Source organism: Carlito syrichta, unplaced genomic scaffold, assembly GCF_000164805.1.
Source record: "Carlito syrichta isolate Samal-C Ts95f unplaced genomic scaffold, Tarsius_syrichta-2.0.1 Scaffold287539, whole genome shotgun sequence".
NCBI lineage: Eukaryota > Metazoa > Chordata > Mammalia > Primates > Tarsiidae > Carlito > Carlito syrichta.
In genome coordinates, this window is record NW_007231635.1 from 221,033 (window position 1) to 240,235 (window position 19,203).

General features: G+C 48.5%; 1 protein-coding gene across 1 annotated transcript in view; it reads right to left on the bottom strand.

Annotated features, from left to right (window-relative positions):
* PTGFRN (prostaglandin F2 receptor inhibitor) overlaps window positions 1-14,988 on the bottom strand; it is a 76,703-nt gene extending 61,715 nt beyond the window's left edge. Inside the window, exons 1-3 of the mRNA XM_021709875.1 lie at window positions 14,862-14,988; window positions 9,495-9,591; window positions 7,045-7,219 (exon numbers count right to left, since the gene is read on the bottom strand). Coding sequence (XP_021565550.1) covers window positions 7,045-7,219; window positions 9,495-9,591; window positions 14,862-14,988 — 399 coding nt within the window. The remainder of the gene's footprint in view (window positions 1-7,044; window positions 7,220-9,494; window positions 9,592-14,861) is intronic.
* Between the last annotated feature and the right edge of the window lie 4,215 nt (window positions 14,989-19,203).

Here is a 19,203-nt window from a genome sequence, read left to right on the forward strand (position 1 = left end):
GAGGGGAGACGGCCAGGCTCAGTGGTTCAGCCTGTCATCCCAGCACTTTGGGAGGCAGAGGCAAGTGGACTGCCTGGACCTGTGGGTTTGAGACCAGACCCAGCAACTTGGCGAGACCGCGTCTCCACAATAAAACAAAAAATTAGCTGTGCGTGGTACCGCTCACCTGTAATTCCAGCTACTTGGAAGTCTGAGGTAGAAGGATCGCCAGAGCCTGGCCGGTTGAGGCAGCATGGCTGTGAGCATGCCACTGCACTCCAGCCTGGGTGATGGAGTGAGACTCCAACTCAGGAAAAAAAAAAGTGAGGGGAGGTGTGAAATACACTGGAGCTTAAATGTTCTGGTCTTTCATTATCCTGGAAGTGGCAAAAGGACCACTGGTAGACACTAACAGGTCAACAGTGCATGCTCTATCTCTAGACTCCCCACAAAAATGAAAGAATGGATGACTAATCAGGAGTATAGAATAACAAAAAGTACTTAATCAATCAATGAACCCATAATTTCAGCTAAAATCATGTATTTCTCAAGTATTTCATAGTGTACCCAGTCTGATTTATGATCAAATCTCCAAGTCTCCCCCATAACATGATTGGCATAGAGTAAAGGGAAGAGTAATAATGTTCTGTATCTCTTGTATATGCCATGCACTGAGCCAGGCACTAGTCACAAGTAACCATAAACCACAGAACACAACCATAAAGTAGATATTACCACTCCATCATAGATATGAGGAAACAGACTCAAAGAACTTGAAAAACCTACTGAAGATCATAACAGCTATTAAGTGAGGAACTCAAACCCAAGTTTATCTGGACTATAAGATGTACTATCAGACCAAAAAATGGACTGAGTTAATTTGCCTTCAGCTGCAATGCATATTATTATCTTCTGATACTTTTACCTTTGATCTGAGTAGAAAGAAGAAACTGTTTAAAATTCCCACAAAATATTTCAAATTCTTCAAGGGCAATGTGAACCAGATAGGCAGCAAAGTAACAAAGAACTGAGTCACTAAAAGAGGAAATATTACATGTTCTCAATATGAAGTAGATAGATGAGAGAAATAGAGGCATAAGATTGTTAAACATAATTTTGTTTCTTCACAATTTTTTCCAATGTACTACCGTCATTATTTTAAGCAACACCAACTCTTAACACACACATTCATACTAAAAAAAAGCTGCAAACTTTATTCCAAAATCACATCGGAGAGACTTTTGGAAGCTCTCTGCTCTTACTTCTCAGCAGTACATAATTAACAACCAAGAGTTAATTGTTTCCTGATTGCTATTCCCCTACCTTTGGAATACTCAAGAAAGTAATTAAATACCTTCAACTTTCTTTTATCATGTGGAATAGATGATGATAGGCAGAAAAAGGCAAGTTTTTCAAGGTAAACAACTCCTCATGCAATGCTCATTTCAATAAGTGCTGATGGCAACCATGAGGAATCATTAAGAGAGACAAGCCAATGAAGACTAAACTTTATATGCCTATCCTTTTCTTCTCTTCCTGATAAACTTGGGAAATGGATTTTATTTCTGGGTCATCGTCCACATTATTTCTAAATCAGGGCCTGCAGAGTACAGTATATCTGCAAGAAATTTTGCAACTGTTTCTATTATTGCTCAGATTTAATCATTTCACTCAGCTGCCTAGAAACAATCTCACTTTCCAAACTGTACCATTTGTTAAGATAAATATCAGCAGTTATTGAATCCAGTGGTAGGTACAGGTGGAGCCGAAAGGTTGCAAATGATGAGAGCTTAGGGTATTTCAGTCTGCCGTGTAAATGGACGCCTGCATCCTGCTTCCCAAGTCCTTGCAAGGCCTTTAAGAGAGACAGGGGCCTGTGGATCGCCACATGGAGTTCCCAGTTTGCATGGGAGCCAGAAATGAATGCATGGAAAGTCTCACTTGTAAAATCTTACAGTGTCTTTACTGGAGTACCTGACTCAACAAATGAAAACTCTTTTTCTCTTCCGATCTGCCAGGAAGGGATCCTGCCAGCTTTGATCTAGACAGTCCCTAAGTGATGAAAATGCAGCAATGCACGTTAAACACGTTAGAGCCAGCAGATAATGTGTAATACGGTCGCATCTGGCTGACCTTCAAATCCCATCCCAGAGTAAATAAGGTTTACTAGAGCAGCACTTAGAACCATTTTTTTTAAAAGTTCACTTATGTGCCTAAACCTGAATTGTACCCCATATCTTTAAAATAATAATAATTGTTTTAAAAGTTCAGCTAAGACCTCACTGGGATATACTAGACAAATCTAAGATAAAACTATTCATTCAACAAGCAACTATTAACCAAGAAGCCTCCATGCTAGATGATAAGTGAGAATAAATAAACAAATTGGCTTGTGGGTCTTTGTTTAAGCTAAGAGTCATAAGGTGTACATGAAAACTGTAATACAAGTTGAGAATCCCTTACTTGAAATGCTTGGGATCAGAGTGTTATAGATTTCAGATTCTGAAATATTTGCATGATTACTGGTTGAGCATTCCTAATCCAAAAATCTGAAGTCTGGAATGTCCCAATGAGCATTTCCTTTGAGCATGACCTTGGAGTGTCATATTGGCCCTCAAACAATTTCAGACTTTGAAGCATTTTAGATTTCGGGTTTTCAAATTAGGGATGCTCAACCTGTACAAGGAAGAATATAAGTAACAAACGAGACAGGTACTAACAAGCACCACAGGGCTCAAAAGAGAGTGAGGGCATTTCCATCCAAAGGGATTTGTGAAAAGCTTCGTGCAATGGCAATATCTGAGTCGGGCCTTTGAACAATGGTTGGGCGAGGGGGAGGTTGAACAGAAGACAGGCAGGAGGAAGGTGACCAGAGATAAGAGAAGCAGCATAATCAGGGACCTAGAAGGGAACGCTGGGGATCCGAGGGGAGTGGCAAAGACAGGGTGATGAAAGGAGTGCATGAAGAGCAGACCAGAGCGGAGACACAGAGGCCCAGGGATCATTCGGGAGGGAGCCCTCTGCCAGGGGACGGGGGAGGCCACGAGAACCAAAGCAAGGGCAATGCTGGAAATGCCAAGGCAGCCGCTCCCTGTGAGGTGACAGAGGCCAAACGAAGCTAACAGCAGGAGGAGAGTATTTTCTAAAGGAAACACAGCGGAGAGAAATAGTCAGATTTGAAAGTGTCAATTTGGAATGTGAACCCCTAAAAGATATTTGAGCCTCCTATGAATGTGAAATCACACGCCTGCAGGGAGGTGGGAAAAGGAGAAATCTGCCAGTTGGTGCAGAGGTGGGAGACGAGGTCACCAGCAGACACAGGACTGTACAGAGCAGAGAGGAGGACCACATCTCAGAGAACTCCCATGTCTGAGACACAAGCGAGGTCGGGCACGGCAGCTCACGCCTATGATCCCAGCACTTTGGGAGGCTGATGTGGGAGGACTGCTGGAGCCCAGGAGTCAAGACCAGCCTGGACAACATTGCAAAAACTCATCTCTACAAAAAAAGCCAAAAAATGAGCTGGGCGGGGTAGAATGCATCTGAGGCTGAGGCAGGAGGAGGCTGAGGCTGCAGTGGGCTGCAACTGGGCTACTGCACTCCAGCCTGCGCCACGGAGTGAGACCCTGACTCAAAATAATGATAATAGTAATTATAAAGACAAAAGCAGAAGAAAAGTGTTAGCAAAAAGAAATAAATAGTAGCCAGTTAGGAAGAAAGAAAAGACTTGTCCTGACAGCCAAGGAAAGCAAGGATTTCAAGAAGGGGTCAGGAGCAACACCAACTGTTTACTGTTTTGTTGTTGTTGTGGTTGGTTGTTTGTTTTTTTGAGTTGGAGTCTCACTCTGTCACCCAGACTGGAGTGCAGTGGCAGCTCCCAGCCACCGCAGCCTCGACCCACTGGGCTCCAGCGATCCTTCCGCCTCAGCCTTTCAAGCAGCTGGAACTACAGGCAGGTGCTACCATGCTCGGCTAATTTTTGATTTATTGTAGACATGAGGTCTTGTCAAGTTGCCCATGCGGGTCTTGAACCCGCAGACTCAGGCAATCCACTCACCTCAGCCTCCCAAAGTGCTGGGATTACAGGCTGAGCCACCGAGCCCGATTTGTTTACTGTTTTTTATGGACACACCTATCCACTTGCTCCTGGCAAACTGCAAGATCCTCTAAGGCAGAAGCTGTTTCCTGCCCTACCCTATTCTACTGTTTGAAAACAATAAAGAACAACGTCAAACATGCAGAGAAGTCAAGGAAGAAGGGCGCCAAGAGAAGACCAGTGAGTCAATGCCTGAGGGACCACTGGCAACCTCCATACATGTGCATGTTCCATGATGGGCATGAGGCTTGAGAAGCAGGCGCCAGGAGAGGAGGAGCAATCACAGATGCAGGGAAGGCACAACCCCGAGAAAGGCAAGGAGGCAGAGAGGAGGTGGCGCACAGGCAGGGGGTTCAGCCTGCAGAGGCAGCCAGTCGTCCCCGGGGCACAGCTATGCGGCTCAAGTCCCTGCCTGCAAGAAGCCTGCACTCTTTAAGGAGGGCTTGAGGATGCAAACCTCCTGATCAAGGCTATCCAGTTAGCTGGGTGCAGTCGCTCACGCCTGTAATCCCAGCACTTGGGGAGGCGGAGGCCAGAGGATTGCCTGAGCGCAGCAGGTCGAGGCTGCAGTAGCTGTGGGCAAGCCATGACACTCCAGCCTGGGAGACAGAGTGAGAATCCAACTCAAAAAAAGGCCATCAAGTTTGAATGTGACGATGTGTGGTCAGGAGGGGGTGGGGCTTGGATCCAGACTGAAGTCAGGAGGACACAGTGGCTGAGGCTCTCAGGTAAGACAGGACCCGACAGAGAACAGCAAATGCCAATGCTATGATTGAGGTGCTTAGGGTGTCCGAAGGACAGAAGAAGGCAGTGTGCCTGGATTACGAGGAAGAAGGGGACAGAGGCCTTAGATTCGGGTTGAAATAGGAAGCCCATACATAAGCAAAGGACTGAGCCGGCTTTATTTGTAGAAAGTTCACTCTGGTCACCATGGGAAAGATGGCTGACTACTTTGAGTCACCCAGGGAAAACTGCAGTGACACAATCATGGCTCACCACAGCCTCAACCTCCTGGCCTCAAGTGATCCTTCCACCTTAGCCTCCCAAGGAGCTGGGACTACAAGCACACCTTCACTACGCCTAGCTAATTTTAAATTTTTTTGTAGAGACAATGTCTAGCCAGATTGCCCAGGCCGGTCTCAAACTTCTGAAGTTCTCCCTCTGTGGTCTCCCACAGTGCTGGGATTTCAGGCATGAGTCACTATCTAAGATGGCTTAGGGTGGAGCCAATATGGAAGCAAGGAAGTTAAAGTGGACCGAGGAAAGCATGAGAGACACTGGCTTTGAGCTGCAGGGATGGCGGCTCTCAGGAGCAGTCAGATTCAGGACATGTCTTACACGTAAACGAAAAGGCGTACTGCCTTTTTGAAAAGAAAGGAATCAAAGATGACCCAGCCTTCCGGCTTGAGCATCTGGGCACATGGTGATGCCATTTACTGAGATGGTAAAGTAATCAGAGGGAAGCAAATTTGTACCAAGCAATGGTAGTGTTCTCTTTCAGCCTTTTTTTTTTTTTTTCGAGTTGAGGTCGCACTGTTGCCCAGGCTAGAGTGCAATGGCACGATCATGTCTCAGTGTAGTTTCGACATCCTGGTCTCAGGTGATCCTCCTGCCTCAGCCTCCCTAGTAGTTGAGACTATAGGCACACACCACCATGCCCGCTAACTTTTATCTTTTATTTTATTTTATTTTATTTTATTTAAGTCGGAGTATCACTTTGTCACCCAGGCGGGAGGGCAGTGGCACGCTCACGGCCACCGCAGCTTCCATCTTCTGGGCTCAGGGGATCCTTCTGCCTCAGCCTTCTAAGTCACTGGAACCACAGGCGCACGCTATCATGTCCAGCTAATTTTTAATTTATTGTAGAGACGAGGTCTCACCAAGTTGTCCCAGCTGGTCACGAACCCCTGGGCTCAGGCAATCCTCTCACCCCTACCTCCCAAAGTACTTATACAGGCTTGAGCCACCACGCCCAGCCAACTTAAAATCTTCTGTAGAGACAAGGCCTTCCTATGTTGCCCAGGCAGGTCGTGAACTCCTAGGCTCAAGCAATCCTCCATCTTGGCCTCCCAAAGTGCTGGGATTGCAGGAGTGATACCGCCCCTGGCCTTTCCTCTGGCCATTTTTAATTTGAGATTTCGACCAGACACCAAGTAGAGGTGTAGTGGAGTGGGCAGTTGAATACACACATCAGGAGCTCAGGGGTGAGGTCTAAGCTGGAGATATTCATTAAAGAGTCATCAGCACATAGACAGTCTTTAAAGCCGCAGGTTGCGTGGGGTCACACAGGAGAGAGCATACACAGAGAGGAAAAAAGAGTCAAACACAGGGCCCTCACCTTTTTTCAAGTTGGGAGAAACAGACACAGAAAAATATAGAAAAGTTTTGAGGCAGAAAGCTTGAGGAACCTTTGCTTGGTCTCCATTGTCTCAGTAAGGTAGTAGAAAGGGTTCCAGGCACCAAAGATTGTGGAAAAGGCTTAGAATAAGCATCAGAAGGAATATCATAGGCAACCGTCACAAGAGGAACACAAAGGAGAGCTGAGCTGCAGTCCAGATGCCATGACTTTGTTGAAAACTCAGGCGGGCAGGCTGTGAGAGCTTCCCTAGCAAGATTATAAAGCTCCAGTTCACAGACGGCGGTTGGTGAGAATGACTCAAATACAATATGGGAACCAGTGAAGAAATAGAGCAGAGAGTCCTAGGATGTTAACAAGCTCACCACTGAAACACTGACCATCAGAGTCTGCCCTGATCAGGAGCTGAGGCAAGTGAGGATGGCCTGGGGGGCTGAGAACGGGAATGGCCAAGATCCCGGGATCACGATAAAGGCAGAAAGGAGGTTCAGCAGACACAGGGGAACTCAAGGCGAGAGGTTGGGGTCACAGAGAGAAATGTCAGAGTTGACAGCCAGAAGGGTGAAAGAATTCCAAGGAACGATGACGCCCAGGTGGGAACATGAAATCTCACAAAGGCGATCGCCCTTCCCCCTGAGTGCTTGCCAGCCTGGGCCTGGATCCAGAAACACCAGGAAGGGCCAATGTGACTGACAGGCCACAGGGGTGAAGACAAGTGGTCCAGAGACTGAAAGGTGTTCTTGCTGAATATCTGCATGGCAGTTTCTGGCATCCGGGCATCCTCTAGCCTTCATGCAGATGTTCTCCAGATCAAAGGCCAGAAAGGTGGTAATAAAAAGGAGCCTTGGCACTCCATCAAAACTGATGGGCTCGGTAGGGCACAGTGGCTCACGCCTGTAATCCCAGCACACTTTGGGAGGCTGAGGCGAGAGAATTACCTGAGCCCAGGGGTTCGAGACCAGACTGGGCAATATGGCAAGACCTCATCTCTACAATAAATAGAAGAATTGGCCGGGCACTACCTGTGATTCCAGCTACTTGGAAAGCTGAGGCAAAAGGAACACCTGAGCCCAGCAAGGTGAGGCAACGGTGGCCATGAGCATGCCGCTGCCCTCTATCCTGGGAGACAGCGCATGACTCTGACTAAAAAAAACAAAAACCAAAAAAAAAACGACTGATGGGCTCTTCACAGTCAACACAACTTTTCTTAGCTTTTGTTGCCAAGATAACCAACCTCTGCTGCGTTGTTTACTTATTTTTTAAAACAATTTTTTATAGAGGGAGGTCTCGCTGTGCTGTCCAGGCTGGTCTTGAACTCCCGGCCTCAAACTATCCTCCCACCTTGGCCTCCGAAAGTGCTGTGATCGCAGGCAGGAGCCATCATACTTGGCCACCTACTGCCTCATTAGACAAGAATGGCAAGGAAGGCAGAAAGAGATTCAATGTCACCAACACTTGATGAACAGAACTATGAGTCACTTCTTAAAGACTGGGTCGGCCGGGCTCCAGTGGATGTCCTGAGCCTGCGGATTCGAGACCCACCCAGGCAAATTGACAAGACCTCGCCTCGACAATAAATCAAAAATTAGCCGAGCGTGGCAGCACAGGCCTGTAGTCCCAGCTACTCGGAAGGCTGAGGCGGGAGGATCGTCGGAGCCCAGCAGGTCAAGGCTGCGGTGGCCGGGAGCAGCCACAGCGCTCCAGTCTGGGCGACAGAGCGAGACTCCAACTCAAAAAAATAAATAAATAAAATAAATAAACAAAACAAAGACTGGGTCATTAACTAATTTAATTACGTCTTATTAGTGAAATGCTGTATCATGGAACTATGACTTGGCTTCTGCATCCTTTTGGAGATCTTGGGAGGCCAGGACCAAGCCAAATCTTTACTCCTATGTTATGAAGCTGGTGGGGTTTTGTACCGCGTCACGTTGGCTAAGCTGGAACTAATTTCCCAGACTCCTCTTCTCCGTGTATTTCTGAGTTGGACACAATAGAACCTCATGTGAGATTTGGGAGGTGGAAGTAAAGCGGTGGCCATCGTGCTGTGGTGGTCCCCGTGGTGAAAGGCGGCAGGAGGAAGCTCAAAGGTGCCAGTGGGCACCAGTGTGTACTCGTGTTTTCTGCCCCCGTTTCCTTCCCAAATGCTGTTCTTATGGGCCCACGTGGCCACAAGCCCACCCGATGCTGGCTGGGATCTCAGCGCTTCAGTCCCCTAAACCAGCCCAGCCCACTCTGGCTTCCCGTGTCTCCTGCAAGCTTCGACTTGTCAGCCCACCGGCGCTTGGGGGGGGGCTGATCCATGTGACCTTCCCTGACTCTTCATTTCTCCAGCTCCCTTCCAGAACTGGGTAAAGCCTGATTCCGCCAATAAATGCCTTATTCCATAATATTTACAATGTCTCTTCTTCCCTAATGGAACCCTCACTAACACAGTGAACCACGTATTGAGTAGACAATTTGCCCTTAAGGACTCAGCAATTGGCAAAAACCGCCTTACGTGTATCGCACTGCTTTACAGTCCGCAAGTCCTGTTCATGTGACTTAATGTTCAACTTTGAGAGGATTAAATAAGGAAACCCTGAGGTTCCGAGAAGTTATGTGACCAATCATTTTTTTTAAAAGATGCCAAAACCACTCTGAGGCAATCTGGACTGATGATTAACCAAAATAACTCAATAAACATGAAATGATTTAAACAATTCTCGGTCCAAGGACCAGAGATAGAAAGGGCTGAGGCGAGATCCATCCACAAGGATTATTTGAGAGCATTCTACAAAATTAACAGCTCAGCGTCCCTCCCTGCTCAGCCATTTTTAATCCTCTCCATGCTCAAACTAGCCAACGCTGTCTGCCAAGTTCTGAGTGAACACCTGGTCCTCCTTTTAGCCTCTAGCTTAAGAGAATGGGGGATTCATACTGGGTTGAAACTTGCATATGGGCATGAAAGGCTCCTGAGACAATTGGTGAAACTCTCTCCACTCCCTGCCTAGGGCAGCTCGGCTCTCACTCCCTTTATTCAACTGTTTCCAGTATCCATTTTCTGTTCTTCCTTTGCCTTACCCATCCCTCCTTCCTAGCACCACCATGAGCACACCCTTGACATTCATGGACATGTTGCCAGAAGCCACGGGTGATGAGGGCTCTAGGCCGAACTGCCCTAGTAAGGCTCAGTAAGGAGTCCACTGTGATGGCCAAGCTTGCAAGATACACATCCCCTTGAAGACGTGACATTCCATTCCTTCACTGAGAGTCTCCCATGCAGAGCCATGTCATCACACAGAGTTGGTGATCTAACACCTAGCCAAGTGTCAGAGTCGAAGATGGAAGAGAATGCCAGCTTCACAGAAAAGTCAGGAGGAGAGGAGACCTTCAACAAGATGAAGATGTTTTAAAACATCAAGTACAGAAAGGAGAGCCGGGCTCGGTGGCTCAGCCTGTAATCCCGTGCCTTTGGGAGGCTGAGGTGAGTGAATTGCCTGAGCCCGCGGGTTTGAGACCCACCTGGGCAACTTGGTGAGACCTCATCTCTACAATAAAATCAAAAAAATTAGCCAGGCGTGGTAGCGCATGCCTGTAGTTCTGGCTACTCGGAAGGCTGAGGCAGAAGGATCGCCGGAGCCCAGTGGGTTGAGGCTGTGGTGGGGGGAGCGGCCACTGCACTCCAGTCTGGGTGACAGAGTGAGACTCCAACTCAAAAAAAAAAAAAAAAAAGTACAGAAAGGAAATGAGGAGCCTAGAGCATTTCAAGGAAGGTAGAACCAGAGAAACAGACAAACCCACCTACCATGTCCGGCTCAAGCGCCTTCGGGAGACGTAAAAGGCTCTTCCCAGTCAGGACTTTTCTCTCCGCTCTTAACCTTCTCCCTCAAAATATTCTGCCACTCAACCCTCCACTCCAAGTGCAAAAAAAACCCCTTTTCTTCAGTCATTAAAACCAACATGCTCTCATAAATAGGTACATATGTTCCCTAAGCTCTTCCCTCTACCTAAAACAAATAACCTACCCCTTCTGTGCCAGACAAAACCTACTGATCTTCAAGACTTAACTAGGTTAAATGAGTCTAGCTTGTTGAAGGCTTTCCCGATCCTTTCTCCAGCCCGGGCAGAGCTCAGAAAGCAACTACGAGAGTCCGCTCACCACCACAATCACCCTGAGCCTGCCTGCCTGCTTGCCTCCCTCGTGAGACTACGAGACCAGCAACAGGCCTGGCAACGCATTGACCGTGATCACTCCCATCTCAATGAGCTTCTGGAATTTTAGGGCCAGAGGTGATCCTTGGATCATCACCAGGGGGATAGACAAGAGGGGCTTAGTCTCACTCATTTCAGGAAGGGCCACTCATCGACAAATGTTCAAAAAAGCTCCTCACCCAGCTCATCACCAAAAGTGCAGAGCATGTGGCTGGAGCCACACACAGCACAAGCCGAGAGACCTGCTCCCACCATCTTGGCAAGGGACACACTCTCAGCAGCCCACACCCCAAAAATCACCACATCAATTTCATGAACACTCCTCTCTGGGCTGGTCAAAGCCACCACCGGGATGCTTTGGATCCTCATACAAGGTTCCCACAGACATGGCCCTAAGGCCTTTAAAAATACACGCACACCGGGCTCGGTGGCTCAGCCCATAATCCCGTACCTTGGGAGGCTGAGGTGAGTGGATGGCCTGAGCCCGCGGGTTCGAGACCCACCTGGGCAACTTGGTGAGACCTCATCTCTACAATAAATAAAAAATCAGCTGGATGTGGTAGCACGCGCCTGTAGTTCCGGCTACTTGAAAGGCTGAGGCGAAGGATTGCAGGAGCGGCCGCTACACTCCAGTCTGGGAGACAGAGTGAGACTCCAACTCAAAAAATAAAAAAAATACATGCACAGGTGGAACTAGAGAGGCACAGGTAGAGACACAAACAGGTACAGAGGACTGTGCCAGTTGTCTAACTTTTCCTGCAAATGCACCTCTGCCTGAAGAAGCCAGAATGCTCTCCCCTTTCTCTAAGCACTCAGCACTTTTTTCCTTTGTCTCTAACAATCCTTGGACATGTCTTGTTGTTGTTGTTGCTGTTGAGTTAGAGTCTCACTCTGTTACATGGGCTAGAGTGCGGTGGCACGCTCACGGCCACCATAGCCTCAACCTGCTGGGCTTAGGTGATCCTTCTGCCTCAGCCTTCCTAGTAGCTGGAACTACAGGCACACGCCACTACACCTGGCTAGAGACACGTCTTGGATGCCACCTCTCTCCCTATGTATACGTTAAACTTCCACATCAAGCCTGGCAGCCACAGGAGTCAAAGAACTGTGTCATGTCTTCGTGGGTCCTAGGCTCTAGAAGAACGCCTACTGGCCATGAACCAGGCAGTGAGAGCAGGCCCACGCTGCAGATGGCAGCAACACTGCCCCTTCCCGCAGACGTGGCTCAGCACTGGCTGCTTTCTAGGACAGTGATGACAAACAGACGGTCTGTGGTTTGGATGAACCCAGCCACAAGGCTCTTGAAGCAAGCCCTGGGACTGCAGAAGTCAGCTTCCCTAGACTGCCACGACCAAGATGAAGCCCAGAAAGGGAGCAGATGCCATCTGGGGATGGGAGAGGTTGTATCAACCCCACAAAGGGAGAGGAAGGGTTGGGGGAGTGGAGACACAACAGTGAGAACCCATGAGCTGTCTGTCTTCCACACAAGCTGCCAAGGAGAAAACACAGAAAATCCACGAGGCAGAATAAAGAATTTCTCCCCCCCACTCTCTCAAGGGTGGGTTCCATCTTCTCCTCCTCTACCTCAAAAATCTCTACCTTAGAAATGAAGTCAAGGGCCAGGCTCAGAGACTCAGTCTGTAATCCTAGCACTTTAGGAGGCTGAGGCAAGTGGATTGCCTGAGCTCACGGGTTTGAGATCAGCCCGGGCAACTTGGCGAGACCTCGCTCCTACAATTAAAAAAAAAAAAAAAATTAGCCAGGCAAGGTAGCGCATGCCTGTAGTTCCGGCTACTTGGAAGGCTGAGGCGGAAGGATCGTCAGAGCCCAGCAGGTCAACACTGGGGTGGACCTGAGTAAGCCACTGCACTCCAGCCTGGGCGACAGAGTGAGACTCCAACTCAAAAAAAAAAAAAAGAAATGAAGTCACAAGCAATTCTTTCCGAAACAGTTGCAACAACAGATAATACGCACGCATATAAAAGATAGTAAGGGCACATGGATAACTCCTGCCCCCTTTACAACTTAAGGTCCACAATTTTAAACAAGTATTGTAAATATATATAATATACTAGGTGTATATCATATATGTAATTTCTGTACATCTACGGGTATTTTCCTAAACACATAAATTAATTCAATCATTCAAAGATTCAAGTTCCTACATACCAGAGGTAAGCAAAAACAGACATGACAGGGCATGGCAGCGCAGGCCTCTAATCCCAACACTTTGGGAGGCTGAGGCGGGAGGATTGCTTGAGCCCAGGAGTTCAATATCAGCTTGGGCAACACAGGGAGACCCTGTCTCTACAGAAAAAAATAGGTGTGGTGGCATGCACCTGTAGTCCTAGCTACTACTACTCAGGAGGCTGATGCAGGAGGATTGCTTGAGCTCAAGAGTTTGAGGCTGTGGTAAGCCGTGACTGTGCCACTGCACTCCAGCCTGGGTGACAGTGAGACCCTGAGTCAAAACAAAAAAAAACAGACATGGTCCTGCTTTTGAGTCTGAGGTGAGACCACACCGTTCATACTAACTAGATCACCTTAGTTAAGCAGGAATGTGGCTAAGTGACAGTCCACAACAACGAAGGACTGACAGTTCAGCTATAGGCAGTGGCATTCCTGGGTCTAAATGTGTCCTCATCTCTCTGGGGAAATGAGGCTTCTCTTGAAATCCAAAGAATCACCAAAGGGTCAGCAGTCAGTACCAGCAAAGATGCAGAGCAGTCAGAACCTTCGTATTGGTGGGGATGTGAAATGGTACAGCCATTTTGAAAACTGGTTCTTGTAAAATCAAACACATACTTTAACATAAGTTTCAGCAATCTTATTCCTCAGCATTGACCAAAGATAAATAAAGCTTACCTCTATACGAAAAAAAAAAAAAAGAAATCCAAAGAATCAAACAACTGAAAATAATTCCAAAACAAATATGTAAACCAAGAAGGTCAATGCATGCCTATATCTCACAGTCATTTTTAAGGGCATGAAGTGAGGGATACCTAGGAAAATTTCAAGCAGAATCACCAGCCAGAAATGGTGGCCCATGCTATCATCTCAGCACTTTGGGAGGCCAATATGGGAGGACTGCATGAGACCAGGAATTGGAGACCAACCTGGGCAACACAGCAAGACCTTACCTCTATAAAAAAATTGTTTTAAAAGTTAGCCGGGCACAGTGGTTCACATCTATAATCCCAGCGCTTTGGGAGGTGAGGATTGCCTGAGCCCACAGGTTCGAGACCAGCCTGGGCAACTTGGCAAGACCTCATCACTATAATAAATCAAAAAAACCAGCCGGGCTCGGTGGCACGTGCCTGTAGTTCCAGCTACTTGTAAGGCTGAGGCGGAAGGATCGCCTGAGCCCAGCAGGTCGAGGCTGTGGTGGCAATGAGTGTGTCACTGCACTCCAGCTTGGGCAACAAAGTGAAACTCCAACTCAAAAAAAAAAAAATTAGCTGGATGTGACGGTGTACGCCTGTGTTCCCAGCTACTCAGGAGGCTGAGGCAAGAAGATCACCCGAGCCCAGGAGGCTGAGGCTGTGTTGAGCCATGATGGTGCCACTGCACTCCAGCCTGGGTGACCAATTGAGATCCCCTACTCAAAAAAAAGGAGTCACAAGCACCCGATTATGCACTCAGTCTTCACACTTGAGAGCCAAATTCCTCAAACGAACACACTGTAGCGAAAACAGAGCTGGCCTTATGATCAACATTTCCTTAGGACCGAGCTCACCTCCTGCCGCCCACTACCTGCAAGCCCTGGCGTGAGCAACTCGGGCCGGCATGCAGGTTTCCTGAGGCTCCCACAGGTAGCCTAAACACTTTGTTCCCCCTGTACCCTCCAGAGACGCATCAACAGAGCTACCTTCCCTCGTTCCCCGATGGCCAGGTATGACACTAAGCTTTCTGGGATGCATCCTGATGTCTCAGATGAAACTCGTCCGTGGGATAAATGGTGAAGAAAGGGGACTCCGAAGAATAGAACACATGACTGCATAAACCCTGTTTCCTGAGAAAACCAACTAAAATTCCCCATCCTGCCTCTAAAACTGATCTGTCTCTTATTGGGTGATACTTCTTTGAAGAAATGCTCTGATAAACTACCTAAGGGGAACATCAGTAATTGGATTGTGAGCTGTTTTCCTTACAAGAAACAACCAAAAATAGGATCACGGCCTGACTTATCACCTTAATTTAGCAGGCTGGCTTTCCGCAAACCCCGGCGGACCTCACCAGCCTCCCACACGCTGGCTCTGAGATACTCCGTGGCGCTGACAGTGTTGCCAACACCTTTCAGGGTGACTTTGCCCACATTCTCCCCCTCCTCCGACCTCCCCTCCCCGGGGTTTCCGATCCACATTCCCTGAGGTCTCTCTTCCTTTCCCAGCCTAAGTCAGCTAATCCCCAAATGGGACACCAACCCGCACGCATCGATCTGCCTCCACCTGTGAGTGCTCACACTGGCCACGTTCATACCTGAAATGCCCACCTGCTTCCTGGAGCTTCCCATAGTAACAGCCCCAGGCCTCGGTTTCAGTCCCATCATGCTGAGGGCCCCACAAGCACAGTGATCTTTTTTTTTTGAGTCGGAGTCCCACTCCGTTGCCCAGACTGAAGTGCAGTGGCACACTCCCACCGCAGCCTCGACCTGCCGGGCTCCGGCGATCCTTCCGCCTCCACCTTCCAAGTAGCTGGAACTACAGGCGCGCGCTACCGAGCCCAAATGATTTTTTATTTATTGTGGCGATGAGGTCTCGCCAAGTTGCCCAGGCGGGTCTCGAAGCACAGTGATCTAATAACTCATTCCTTCAGACTTTTTGTTGTTGTTGTTGTTGCTGTTGTTGCTTTTGAGCTGGAGTCTCACTCTGTCACCCAGACTGGAGTGCAGTGGCCACTCCCGGCCACCGCAGCCTCGACCTGCCGGGCTCCGGCAATCCTTCCGCCTCAGCCTTCAGCCTTCCGAGTAGCTGGAACTACAGGCGTGTGCTACCACACCCGGCCGATTTTTTGATTTATTGTAGAGATGAGGTCTTGCTGCCCAGGCGGGTCTCAAACCCGTGGGCTCAGGCAATCCACTCACATCAGCCTCCCAAAGGCACGGGATTACAGGCTGAGCCTCCGAGCCCGGCTCCTTCAGACTTTTAAAAAGCAACAACTCATTCTGCTGTTCAGTTATAACCGGTTCTGTTCCATTGTGAACTCCATTTACTAATTCCTTTGTCATCTCAGTGTCAGAAACACAGTAAATATTCCCTAAATGCTTCCAGCTACTTGGAAGGCTGAGGCGGAAGGATCACCGGAGCCCAGCAGGTCAAGGCTGCAGTGGCTGGGAGTGGCCACTGCACTCCAGTCTGGGCGACAGAGTGAGACTCCAACTCAAAAAAATATATATATACATATATATATTCCCTAAATGCTACTGAAATACTAAAATATAAGACCAAGGTTAGGCACGGTGGCTCACGCTTATAATCCCAGCACTTTGGGAGGCCGAGGTGGGAGGATTGCTTGAGCCCAGGAGTTTGAGACCAACCTGGACAACACAGTGAGACCCCATCTCTGCAAAAAAAAATCAAAAAATGAGCCAGGCATGGTGGTACATGCCACTAGTCCCATCTACTCGGGAGGTTGAGGCAGAAGGATCACCTGAGCCCAGGAAGTCGAGGCTGGGGTGAGCCGTGATGGTTCTACTGCACTCCAGCCTGGACAATGGAGTGAGACTCTGACTCAAAAATAAATAAATAAATAAACTAATAAAAAATAAGAGCCGGGCTCAGTGGCTCAGCCTGTAATCCTGTGTTTTGGAAGGATGAGGTGAGTGGATTGTCCGAGCCCGCGGGTTCAAGACCCGCCTGGGCAGCAAGACCTCATCTCTACAGTAAATCAAAAAAATTAGCCGGGCATGGTAGCGCGCGCCTGTAATTCCGGCTACTCGGAAGGCTGAGGCGGAAGGATCGCCGGAGCCCAGCAGGTCGAGGCTGCGGTGGCCAGGAGCGGCCACTGCACTCCAGTCTGGGCGACAGAGTGAGACTCCAACTCAAAAATAAATAAATAAATAAATAATAAGACCACCAGGAAAATCAGGAATGCCTCATATCGCAGAACACAGTAGAGCTGGTCACAAATTCTCTACTCCTTCAAGTGTTTGCTCTCCGAATATGACTAGATGCCCACCCTGTGCCAAGCTCTGTGCTAGGCACGATGGAACTTACTGTAAGGATGTCACCATCAAAGAGGATGGACTATAATGTCTTCCAAAAAATAAGAAAACATGTGGCCGTGCCAGTTTTCAGAAAATGGCAAAATGAAGAGTAGTGCCCAAAGCGTGTATTCTTTTTTTTTAACCCCTCACTGCAACATAAGCAAAGTTACAGCACTCTGGCAGACACCCCATCAGCTCCTGTTCTGTTCCCGGCACATCCTAGAGGGGTCACGTGTCTATAAAGCACCCTCCATCCCTGCATCTCTGGAACAACACGAGAGAGCAACCACGGCAAACACAGGCCAGCATGCACTCCTCAAGGGTTCTTGGCAAACCCTTCCGATCTGCATCCACAAGTGAGATCACGCCACTGGGCTTAGCAGCAGCAACAGGAGCACCTCCAAGTGGCCAGGGAGAGCTGGGCAGCCGCCAAGATGCAGAGGACTGAGGTCATAGACACAACGCCTGCCTTCCAATAATACATAGGTTTTCTAGAATGTAGCCTTTTAGCCGTGGTATTGTATCCAGCATTGTTCTGAATCTTCTCTTTTCAGATGAAGCAAAAATGGGAAGGATGTCTCCAAATGCTAGCAACACCTTTTTTTAGCCAATTAGACTACTGATGAGAGATTTCAGAATTGTAACTCTTTTTTGTTGAGTCAGAGTATCACTCTGCTGCCCAGGCTAGAGTGCAGGGGCACGCTCATAGCCGCTGCAACCTCGACCTGCTGGGCTCAGGTGATCCTTCCGCCTCAGCCTTCCAAGGAGCTGGACTACAGGCATGCACCACCATGCCCGACTAATTTTTTGATTTATTGTAGAGATGAGGTCTCACCAAGGTGCCCAGGCAGGTCTCAAACCCAAAGTGCTGAGATGACAGGCATGAGCCACCAAGCCTAGCCAGAACTGCAACAATTCCCCTCCAGGAAGGGTGTCAAATCTAAGGGAGTGTCATATTTGGGCACAGCTAAAGATGTTTGGGTCTGTTCTCCTTGTGGTCTGGGGTGTGAGGGCAACCTGTGGAGCACAACCCTTTCCCTGGCCCTTCCGAGACTTAAGGCTAGATGTGGAAGAAAACACAAGTAACATTTCTGAGGGATGAGGCTTAATCGCTTAACTCCAACTTACCCAGACTTACCCTTTGATTGAGGCTGATACCCTCAATCAAAACTTCCAAAAAACAATCAGTAATCAGCCTGGGCAACACAGTGAGACTTCATTTCAACAAAAATCATAAAACTAGCTGGGTGTGGCACACCTGTAGACTCAGCTACTTGGGAGGCTAAGGCAGGAGGATTGTCTGAGCCCAGTAGGTCAAGGCTGTGGTGAGTCATGACCATGACACTGCACTCCAGCCAGGGTGACAAGTGAGACCCTGACTCAAAAAAAAAAAAATCAGTAATAATAAAAAACAGTCAGCCGGGCTCGGTAGCTCACCCTGTAATCCCAGCGCTTTGGGAGGCCGAGGTGAGTGGATGGCCTGAGCCCACGGGTTCGAGACCTGCCTGGGCAACTTGGCAAGACCTCATCTCTACAACAAATCAAAAATGAGCCGGGCGTGGAAGCGCGCGCCTGTAGTTCCAGCTACTTGGAAGGCTGAGGCAGAAGGATCGCTGGAGCCCAGCGGGTCGAGTGCACTGCACTCCAGTCTGGGTGACAGAGTGAGACTCCAACTCAAAAAAGAAAAGAAAAGAAACAGCCTCTCATCTAGAAATGCCTTTACTGGTTTTACCATTTCTGTGACTTTCCCCAGGAGTTTCTCTGAACACCTGCGTACCCTGAAGCAGCACAGGGAGAGATCCTTGGTTTCACAGCACAGGAAATGGGCTGGAATGAGGAAGTAGTTGCTGACAAGGACAGAACAAACAATTCCCAGAGCCCTCAGAGGCACCAGGCAGGTGAGAGACAATAGGCAGAGGCTGCAGAATCACAAGGAGTGCTCAGAAGATGGGCAAAGAGCCAGGGCAGTCAAGCCTGGACGCAGAGCCACATGGCTCACAGCATGGCTCAGCGTGGACTCAAAGAATTCTGGAGACAGGAGGGGAGACCTTCAGGATCAGCTAGCCCAACCCTGATTTTACAGGGGTTGACAGCTATTCAGCAATTTGTCCAAGGTCACAAAACTACTGAGAGCAGAAAGACTAGGGCCAAAATACAAGCCTCTCGTCTTAAAAGGCAAGGAAACAAATGTTGCCACATTTTAGCTAAGTAGATCAATTCCTTCCCATGTTTGCAGAGACTTACTTTGGCTCTGAATGATCTGGACTAACACAGAATTACAGATCAGTGTCCTGTGATTTTGAGCCTGAACTTTGCAGCCAGGCCATTTGGGTTTGAACCCCTGCAGCTCTGCCACTTTTGGTGTGACCTTCA